This window comes from Argentina silus (genome assembly GCF_951799395.1).
Source record: "Argentina silus genome assembly, chromosome: Y".
Classification (NCBI taxonomy): Eukaryota; Metazoa; Chordata; class Actinopteri; order Argentiniformes; family Argentinidae; genus Argentina; species Argentina silus.
This window is the reverse complement of record NC_139654.1, coordinates 6,590,067-6,602,169: the sequence shown is the minus strand read 5'-3', so window position 1 is coordinate 6,602,169 and position 12,103 is coordinate 6,590,067. Positions and strand designations below refer to the sequence as shown.

Genomic DNA, 12,103 nt, shown 5'->3' with positions numbered 1-12,103 from the left:
ACCATGTTGGAGAGTGCAGGCTCAAACCTGGGCTGATCAAATGTAAGTCACCATCGCTGTAGAGAATAGGACTGTGATTTTACTCAAGAACCAGGGTACAGCAGAGTTCAAACAGAGCACCAGTATTGTATTCATATGTAAATCTAAAATATTAGTTAATGTGAATTAGTTGTATCCCTTGTAAAACAATTTCAATTAATTCAAGTAATATTTTGTGAAGAGTGTTGTGAAGAGAAAAAGAATGTTACCATAACAAGATCACATTGTGAATATTGTAAGTTATTCAATTGTATTGATTTGATGATTATTTTTGCCCTCTCAATCAGATGCCTGTGAGCTCACACTGGACCCAAACACAGCACACAGACTCCTCTCTCTGACTGAGGAGAACAGAAAGGTGACACGGGGGAGAGAGGAGCAGCCGTATCCTGATCACCCAGAGAGATTTGAGCGCTGGTACCAGGTGCTGTGTAGAGAGGGTCTGACTGGGCGCTGTTACTGGGAGGTAGAGTGGAGTGGGAGAGAGGCTGGTATAGGAGTGACATATAAAGGAATCAGCAGGAGAGGAGGGGGTTGTGACTGTAGGTTGGGATACAATGACAAGTCCTGGAGTCTGTTCTGCTCTGGTAACAGTTACTCCACCAGTCACAATAATAATAGCACTGTCATACCTGTCTCCTCCTCTGGCTCCCACAGAGTAGGAGTGTATCTGGACTGGCCGGCCTGCACTCTGTCCTTCTACAGGGTCTCCTCTGACACACGGACCCTCCTGCACACATTCCACTCCACATTCACTGAGCCCCTCTACCCAGGGTTTGGGCTTGGGTATGACTCTTCAGTGACCCTGTGTAAACTAGTCTCAGGGAGATCACACTGAACACCAAAGGCTCAAAGATAACGGATCAGAACTTGATGCAGTTGGATAGTGGTGTGTTTTCACTGAGATGTTGGATGTACAGATGTTACCTCTCCCAGTGTCTAGTGTGTAGGGTGTAGTGTGTAGGGTGTAGGGTGTAGTGTGTAGTGTGTAGGATTGTTGTGTGTAGTTATATTATTTTTTACTATATATATATATATGCATCTGATAGTAAAATAGACTGCAATAGAGTGACAAAAAATAGAAGCTTACATGTTTTTTAGTTGTTTTGATGGAAAAGCCTCTGACAATCCAGATGAATGATTAGATGATCAAATCAGACTGATGATGAACTCTGAGAATAACACAGGAGAGAGTGTCTGAATGTACATAAGAGTTGGTTAGATTGGTTGTTTGAGTTGTGATGCTGGATTACGTTGTTGTGTGTAAGATAGTATGGTCAATTTCTATAGAAAATAAAGATTCCTAATTCTACAAAGGAAAGGTAGAGAGAGAATTAAGAGCAGGATGGCCAGTGATTGATTTGTGAAGGGAGAGTAGTGGAGATGTTTATACAGGTTACATACAGAACTGTCTTCACCAATAGGAGGGGAAACCAGGCCGCGACGCGATGTAGGAGACGAATGATATTGGTGATATAAGTGATTTGTATTTGAGGGAGGTAACCTAGATTTGAAAGTATAAATGGCGGTCTGAAAGGACAACGAAAAACCCCTTTGCAAACGTGTTTACTTTTATTACTTGTGAATAAAAGTCTCTGAATAAACCATCAGCTCTAGTCTTTGGCATTTTTTATGTTCAAGTATTTTTAACTTGAAATTCCACCACACTAGCTACAGTCAATCACACTGCTACTGTATGAACTAGCTACAGTCAATCACACTGCTACTGTATGAACTAGCTACAGTCAATCACACTGCTACTGTATAAACTAGCTACAGTCCCGATGCTACTGTATGAACTAGCTACAGTCAATCACACTGCTACTGTATGAACTAGCTACAGTCAATCACACTGCTACTGTATGAACTAGCTACAGTACCAATGATACACTACATTAATTAGCTACAGTCTATCACACTGGTACTGTATGAACTAGCTATAGTCCCAATGCTACACTATATGAACTAGCTACAGTCAATCACAATGCTACTGTTTGAGCTAGCTACAGTCAATCACACTGCTACTGTATTAACTAGCTACAGTCCCAATGCTACTGTATGAACTAGCTACAGTCCCAATGATACACCATATGAACTAGCGACAGTAGCTAGTTCATACAGTAGCAGTGTGACTGACTGTTGCTAGAACTATCTACAATCACATGACTACTTCATGAACTAGCTACAGTCAATCACACTGCTACTATATAAACTAGCTACAGTCAATCACACTGCTACTGTATGAACTAGCTACAGTCAATCACACTGCTACTGTATGAACTAGCTACAGTCCCAATGCTACTGAATGAACTAGCTACAATCAATCACACTGCTACTGTATGAACTAGCTACAGTCCCAATGATACACTATATGAACTAGCGACAGTAGCTAGCTCATACATTAGCAGTGTGACTGACTGTTGCTAGAACTATCTACAATGATATGACTACTGTATGAACTAGCTACAGTCAATCACACTGCTACTGTATGAACTAGCTACAGTAAATCACACTGCTACTGTATGAACTAGCTACAGTCAATCACAATGCTACTGTATGAACTAGTTACAGTCAATCACACTGCTACTGTATGAACTAGCTACAGTCAATCACACTGCTACTGTATGAAATAGCTACAGTCCCAATGCTACACTATATGAACTAGCTACAGTCAATCACACTGCTACTGTATGAATTAGCTACAGTCCAAATGCTACTGTATGAACTAGCTACATTTAATGACACTGCTACTGTATGAACTAGCTACAGTCAATCACACTGCTACTGTATGAACTAGCTACAGTCAACCACTTTGCTACTGTATCAACTAGCTACAGTCCCATTGATACACTATATTAACTAGCGACTGTAGCTATTTCATACAGTAGCAGTGTGACTGACTATCGCTAGAACTAGCTACAATTACATGACTACTTCATGAACTAGCTACAGTCAATCACACTGCTACTGTATAAACTAGCTACAGTCAATCACACTGCTACTGTAAGAACTAGCTACAGTCAATCACAATGCTACTGTATGAACTAGCTACAGTCAATCACACTGCTACTGTATGAACTAGCTACAATCAATCACACTGCTACTGTATGAAATAGCTACAGTCCCAATGCTACACTATATGAACTAGCTACAGTCAATCACACTGCTACTGTATGAACTAGCTACAATCAATCACACTGCTACTGTATGAACTAGTTACAGTACCAATGATACACTATATGAACTAGCGACAGTCAATCACACTGGTACTGTATGAACTAGCTACAGTCAATCACAATGCTACTGTATGACTAGCTACAGTCAATCACAATGCTACTGTATGAACTAGCTACAGTCCCAATGATACACTATATTAACTAGCGACTGTAGCTATTTCATACAGTAGCAGTGTGACTGACTATCGCTAGAACTAGCTACAATTACATGACTACTTCATGAACTAGCTACAGTCAATCACACTGCTACTGTATAAACTAGCTACAGTCAATCACACTGCTACTGTAAGAACTAGCTACAGTCAATCACACTGCTACTGTATGAACTAGCTATAGTCCCAATGCTACACTATATGAACTAGCTACAGTCAATAACAATGCTACACTATGAGCTAGCTACAGTCAATCACACTGCTACTGTATGAACTAATACAGTCAATCACACTGCTACTGTATTAACTAGCTACAGTCCCAATGCTACTGTATGAACTAGCTACAGTCCCAATGATACACCATATGAACTAGCGACAGTAGCTAGTTCATACAGTAGCAGTGTGACTGACTGTTGCTAGAACTATCTACAATCACATGACTATTTCATGAACTAGCTACAGTCAATCACACTGCTACTGTATAAACTAGCTACAGTCAATCACACTGCTACTGTATGAACTAGCTACAGTCCTAATGCTACTGAATGAACTAGCTACAATCAATCACACTGCTCCTGTATGAACTAGCTACAGTCCCAATGATACACTATATTAACGAGCGACTGTAGCTATTTCATACATTAGCAGTGTGACTGACTATCGCTAGAACTAGCTACAATTGCATGACTACTGTATGAACTAGCTACAGTCAATCACACTGCTACTGTATGAACTAGCTACAGTCATTCACAATGCTACTGTATGAACTAGCTACAGTCAATCACAATGCTACTGTATAAACTAGCTACAGTCAATCACACTGCTACTGTGTGAACTAGCTACAGTCAATCACACTGCTACTGTATAATCTAGATACAGTCAATCACACTGCTACTGTATGAATTAGCTACAGTCCCAATGCTACTGTATGAACTAGCTACAGTCAATCACACTGCTACTGTATAAAATAGCTACAGTCAATCACACTGCTACTGTATGAACTAGCTACATTCCCAATTCTACTGTATGAACTAGCTACAGTCAATCACACTGCTACTGTATGAACTGTCTACAGTCAATCACACTGCTACTGTATGAACTAGCTATAGTCCCAATGCTACACTATATGAACTAGCTACAGTCAATCACAATGCTACTGTATGAGCTAGCTACACAATCACACTGCTACTGTATAAACTAGCTACAGTTAATCACACTGCTACTGTATGAACTAGCTACAGTCAATCACACTGCTACTGTATGAACTAGCTACAGTCCCAATGCTACTGAATGAACTAGCTACAATCAATCACACTGCTCCTGTTTGAACTAGCTACAGTCCCAATGATACACTATATGAACTAGCTACAGTCAATCACACTGCTACTGTATAAACTAGCTACAGTCAATCACACTGCTACTGTATGAACTAGCTACAGTCAATCACACTGCTACTGTATGAACTAGCTACAGTCAATCACACTGCTACTGTATGAACTAGCTACAATCAATCACACTGCTACTGTATGAAATAGCTACAGTCCCAATGCTACACTATATGAACTAGCTACAGTCAATCACACTGCTACTGTATGAACTAGCTACAGTCAATCACAATGCTACTGTATGACTAGCTACAGTCAATCACAATGCTACTGTATGAACTAGCTACAGTCAATCACACTGCTACTGTATGAACTAGCTACAGTCAATCACACTGCTACTGTATGAACTAGCGACAGTCAATCATACTGCTACTGTATGAATTAGCTACAGTCCCAATGCTACTGTAGAACTAGCTACAGTCAATCACACTGCTACTGTATGAACTAGCTACAGTCAATCACACTGCTACTGTATGAACTAGCTACAGTCAATCACACTGCTACTGTATGAATTAGCTACAGTCCCAATGCTACTGTATGAACTAGCTACAGTCAATCACACTGCTACTGTATGAACTAGCGACAGTCAATCATACTGCTACTGTATGAATTAGCTACAGTCCCAATGCTACTGTAGAACTAGCTACAGTCAATCACACTGCTACTGTATGAACTAGCTACAGTCAATCACACTGCTACTGTATGAACTAGCTACAGTCAATCACACTGCTACTGTATAAACTAGCTACAGTCCCGATGCTACTGTATGAACTAGCTACAGTCAATCACACTGCTACTGTATGACCTAGCTACAGTACCAATGATACACTATATTAACGAGCGACTGTAGCTATTTCATACATTAGCAGTGTGACTGACTATCGCTAGAACTAGCTACAATTGCATGACTACTGTATGAACTAGCTACAGTCAATCACACTGCTACTGTATGAACTAGCTACAGTCATTCACAATGCTACTGTATGAACTAGCTACAGTCAATCACAATGCTACTGTATAAACTAGCTACAGTCAATCACACTGCTACTGTGTGAACTAGCTACAGTCAATCACACTGCTACTGTATAATCTAGATACAGTCAATCACACTGCTACTGTATGAATTAGCTACAGTCCCAATGCTACTGTATGAACTAGCTACAGTCAATCACACTGCTACTGTATAAAATAGCTACAGTCAATCACACTGCTACTGTATGAACTAGCTACATTCCCAATTCTACTGTATGAACTAGCTACAGTCAATCACACTGCTACTGTATGAACTGTCTACAGTCAATCACACTGCTACTGTATGAACTAGCTATAGTCCCAATGCTACACTATATGAACTAGCTACAGTCAATCACAATGCTACTGTATGAGCTAGCTACACAATCACACTGCTACTGTATAAACTAGCTACAGTTAATCACACTGCTACTGTATGAACTAGCTACAGTCAATCACACTGCTACTGTATGAACTAGCTACAGTCCCAATGCTACTGAATGAACTAGCTACAATCAATCACACTGCTCCTGTTTGAACTAGCTACAGTCCCAATGATACACTATATGAACTAGCTACAGTCAATCACACTGCTACTGTATAAACTAGCTACAGTCAATCACACTGCTACTGTATGAACTAGCTACAGTCAATCACACTGCTACTGTATGAACTAGCTACAGTCAATCACACTGCTACTGTATGAACTAGCTACAATCAATCACACTGCTACTGTATGAAATAGCTACAGTCCCAATGCTACACTATATGAACTAGCTACAGTCAATCACACTGCTACTGTATGAACTAGCTACAGTCAATCACAATGCTACTGTATGACTAGCTACAGTCAATCACAATGCTACTGTATGAACTAGCTACAGTCAATCACACTGCTACTGTATGAACTAGCTACAGTCAATCACAATGCTACTGTATGAACTAGCTACAGTCAATCACACTGCTACTGTATGAACTAGCTACAGTCAATCACACTGCTACTGTATGAACTAGCTACAGTCATTCAGAATGATACTGTATGAACTAGCTAGAGTCAATCACACTGCTACTGTATAAACTAGCTTCAGTCAATCACAATGCTACTGTATGAACTAGCTACAGTCAATCACACTGCTACTGTATGAACTAGCTACAATCAATCACACTGCTACTGTATGAAATAGCTACAGTCCCAATGCTACACTATATGAACTAGCTACAGTCAATCACACTGCTACTGTATGAACTAGCTACAGTCAATCACAATGCTACTGTATGACTAGCTACAGTCAATCACCATGCTACTGTATGAACTAGCTACAGTCAATCACACTGCTACTGTATGAACTAGCTACAGTCAATCACACTGCTACTGTATGAACTAGCTACAGTCAATCACACTGCTACTGTATGAACTAGCGACAGTCAATCATACTGCTACTGTATGAATTAGCTACAGTCCCAATGCTACTGTAGAACTAGCTACAGTCAATCACACTGCTACTGTATGAACTAGCTACAGTCAATCACACTGCTACTGTATGAACTAGCTACAGTCAATCACACTGCTACTGTATAAACTAGCTACAGTCCCGATGCTACTGTATGAACTAGCTACAGTCAATCACACTTCTACTGTATGAACTAGCTACAGTCATTCACAATGCTACTGTATGAACTAGCTACAGTCAATCACACTGCTACTGTGTGAACTAGCTACAGTCAATCACACTGCTACTGTATAATCTAGATACAGTCAATCACACTGCTACTGTATGAATTAGCTACAGTCCCAATGCTACTGTATGAACTAGCTACAGTCAATCACACTGCTACTGTATAAAATAGCTACAGTCAATCACACTGCTACTGTATGAACTAGCTACATTCCCAATTCTACTGTATGAACTAGCTACAGTCAATCACACTGCTACTGTATGAACTGTCTACAGTCAATCACACTGCTACTGTATGAACTAGCTATAGTCCCAATGCTACACTATATGAACTAGCTACAGTCAATCACAATGCTACTGTATGAGCTAGCTACACAATCACACTGCTACTGTATAAACTAGCTACAGTTAATCACACTGCTACTGTATGAACTAGCTACAGTCAATCACACTGCTACTGTATGAACTAGCTACAGTCCCAATGCTACTGAATGAACTAGCTACAATCAATCACACTGCTCCTGTTTGAACTAGCTACAGTCCCAATGATACACTATATGAACTAGCTACAGTCAATCACACTGCTACTGTATAAACTAGCTACAGTCAATCACACTGCTACTGTATGAACTAGCTACAGTCAATCACACTGCTACTGTATGAACTAGCTACAGTCAATCACACTGCTACTGTATGAACTAGCTACAATCAATCACACTGCTACTGTATGAAATAGCTACAGTCCCAATGCTACACTATATGAACTAGCTACAGTCAATCACACTGCTACTGTATGAACTAGCTACAGTCAATCACAATGCTACTGTATGACTAGCTACAGTCAATCACAATGCTACTGTATGAACTAGCTACAGTCAATCACACTGCTACTGTATGAACTAGCTACAGTCAATCACAATGCTACTGTATGAACTAGCTACAGTCAATCACACTGCTACTGTATGAACTAGCTACAGTCAATCACACTGCTACTGTATGAACTAGCTACAGTCATTCAGAATGATACTGTATGAACTAGCTAGAGTCAATCACACTGCTACTGTATAAACTAGCTTCAGTCAATCACAATGCTACTGTATGAACTAGCTACAGTCAATCACACTGCTACTGTATGAAATAGCTACAGTCCCAATGCTACACTATATGAACTAGCTACAGTCAATCACACTGCTACTGTATGAACTAGCTACAGTCAATCACAATGCTACTGTATGACTAGCTACAGTCAATCACCATGCTACTGTATGAACTAGCTACAGTCAATCACACTGCTACTGTATGAACTAGCTACAGTCAATCACACTGCTACTGTATGAACTAGCTACAGTCAATCACACTGCTACTGTATGAACTAGCGACAGTCAATCATACTGCTACTGTATGAATTAGCTACAGTCCCAATGCTACTGTAGAACTAGCTACAGTCAATCACACTGCTACTGTATGAACTAGCTACAGTCAATCACACTGCTACTGTATGAACTAGCTACAGTCAATCACACTGCTACTGTATAAACTAGCTACAGTCCCGATGCTACTGTATGAACTAGCTACAGTCAATCACACTGCTACTGTATGACCTAGCTACAGTACCAATGATACACTACATTAATTAGCTACAGTCTATCACACTGGTACTGTATGAACTAGCTATAGTCCCAATGCTACACTATATGAACTAGCTACAGTCAATCACAATGCTACTGTTTGAGCTAGCTACAGTCAATCAAACTGCTACTGTATTAACTAGCTACAGTCCCAATGCTACTGTATGAACTAGCTACAGTCCCAATGATACACCATATGAACTAGCGACAGTAGCTAGTTCATACAGTAGCAGTGTGACTGACTGTTGCTAGAACTATCTACAATCACATGACTACTTCATGAACTAGCTACAGTCAATCACACTGCTACTATATAAACTAGCTACAGTCAATCACACTGCTACTGTATGAACTAGCTACAGTCAATCACACTGCTACTGTATGAACTAGCTACAGTCCAAATGCTACTGAATGAACTAGCTACAATCAATCACACTGCTACTGTATGAACTAGCTACAGTCCCAATGATACACTATATGAACTAGCGACAGTAGCTAACTCATACATTAGCAGTGTGACTGACTGTTGCTAGAACTATCTACAATGATATGACTACTGTATGAACTAGCTACAGTCAATCACACTGCTACTGTATGAACTAGCTACAGTAAATCACACTGCTACTGTATGAATTAGCTACAGTCCCAATGCTACTGTAGAACTAGCTACAGTCAATCACAGTGCTACTGTATGAACTAGCTACAGTCAATCACACTGCTACTGTATAAACTAGCTACAGTCCCGATGCTACTGTATGAACTAGCTACAGTCAATCACACTGCTACTGTATGAACTAGCTACAGTCAATCACACTGCTACTGTATGACCTAGCTACAGTACCAATGATACACTACATTAATTAGCTACAGTCTATCACACTGGTACTGTATGAACTAGCTATAGTCCCAATGCTACACTATATGAACTAGCTACAGTCAATCACAATGCTACTGTTTGAGCTAGCTACAGTCAATCACACTGCTACTGTATTAACTAGCTACAGTCCCAATGCTACTGTATGAACTAGCTACAGTCCCAATGATACACCATATGAACTAGCGACAGTAGCTAGTTCATACAGTAGCAGTGTGACTGACTGTTGCTAGAACTATCTACAATCACATGACTACTTCATGAACTAGCTACAGTCAATCACACTGCTACTATATAAACTAGCTACAGTCAATCACACTGCTACTGTATGAACTAGCTACAGTCAATCACACTGCTACTGTATGAACTAGCTACAGTCCAAATGCTACTGAATGAACTAGCTACAATCAATCACACTGCTACTGTATGAACTAGCTACAGTCCCAATGATACACTATATGAACTAGCGACAGTAGCTAGCTCATACATTAGCAGTGTGACTGACTGTTGCTAGAACTATCTACAATGATATGACTACTGTATGAACTAGCTACAGTCAATCACACTGCTACTGTATGAACTAGCTACAGTCAATCACAATGCTACTGTATGAACTAGTTACAGTCAATCACACTGCTACTGTATGAGCTAGCTACAGTCAATCACACTGCTACTGTATGAAATAGCTACAGTCCCAATGCTACACTATATGAACTAGCTACAGTCAATCACACTGCTACTGTTTGAATTAGCTACAGTCCCAATGCTACTGTATGAACTAGCTACATTTAATGACACTGCTACTGTATGAACTAGCTACAGTCAATCACACTGCTACTGTATGAACTAGCTACAGTCAACCACTCTGCTACTGTATCAACTAGCTACAGTCCCAATGATACACTATATTAACTAGCGACTGTAGCTATTTCATACAGTAGCAGTGTGACTGACTATCGCTAGAACTAGCTACAATTGCATGACTACTTCATGTACTAGCTACAGTCAATCACACTGCTACTGTATAAACTAGCTACAGTCAATCACACTGCTACTGTAAGAACTAGCTACAGTCAATCACAATGCTACCGTATGAACTAGCTACAGTCAATCACACTGCTACTGTATGAACTAGCTACAATCAATCACACTGCTACTGTATGAAATAGCTACAGTCAATCACACTGCTACTGTATGAACTAGCTACAGTCCAAATGCTACTGAATGAACTAGCTACAATCAATCACACTGCTACTGTATGAACTAGCTACAGTCCCAATGATACACTATATGAACTAGCGACAGTAGCTAGCTCATACATTAGCAGTGTGACTGACTGTTGCTAGAACTATCTACAATGATATGACTACTGTATGAACTAGCTACAGTCAATCACACTGCTACTGTATGAACTAGCTACAGTCAATCACACTGCTACTGTATGAACTAGCTACAGTCAATCACAATGCTACTGTATGAACTAGTTACAGTCAATCACACTGCTACTGTATGAACTAGCTACAGTCAATCACACTGCTACTGTATAAACTAGCTACAGTCCCGATGCTACTGTATGAACTAGCTACAGTCAATCACACTGCTACTGTATGAACTAGCTACAGTCAATCACACTGCTACTGTATGACCTAGCTACAGTACCAATGATACACTACATTAATTAGCTACAGTCTATCACACTGGTACTGTATGAACTAGCTATAGTCCCAATGCTACACTATATGAACTAGCTACAGTCAATCACAATGCTACTGTTTGAGCTAGCTACAGTCAATCACACTGCTACTGTATTAACTAGCTACAGTCCCAATGCTACTGTATGAACTAGCTACAGTCCCAATGATACACCATATGAACTAGCGACAGTAGCTAGTTCATACAGTAGCAGTGTGACTGACTGTTGCTAGAACTATCTACAATCACATGACTACTTCATGAACTAGCTACAGTCAATCACACTGCTACTATATAAACTAGCTACAGTCAATCACACTGCTACTGTATGAACTAGCTACAGTCAATCACACTGCTACTGTATGAACTAGCTACAGTCCAAATGCTACTGAATGAACTAGCTACAATCA

At 40.0% G+C, this 12,103-nt stretch overlaps 2 protein-coding genes across 9 annotated transcripts in view; both read left to right on the top strand.

Moving 5' to 3' along the window:
* The window catches only part of LOC310823644 (uncharacterized protein), a gene marked incomplete at its 5' end in the record, with an annotated part of 7,738 nt that extends 6,441 nt beyond the window's left edge, over positions 1 to 1,297 (top strand). Inside the window, 2 exons of the mRNA XM_083696527.1 lie at positions 1 to 42; positions 327 to 1,297. The exon at positions 1 to 42 is cut by the window's left edge and continues 5 nt beyond it. Coding sequence (XP_083552653.1) covers positions 1 to 42; positions 327 to 877 — 593 coding nt within the window. The 3' untranslated portion in view covers positions 878 to 1,297. The remainder of the gene's footprint in view (positions 43 to 326) is intronic.
* The window catches only part of LOC310823880 (uncharacterized protein), a 417,085-nt gene that overhangs the window by 18,363 nt on the left and 386,619 nt on the right, over positions 1 to 12,103 (top strand). The window lies entirely within an intron of this gene.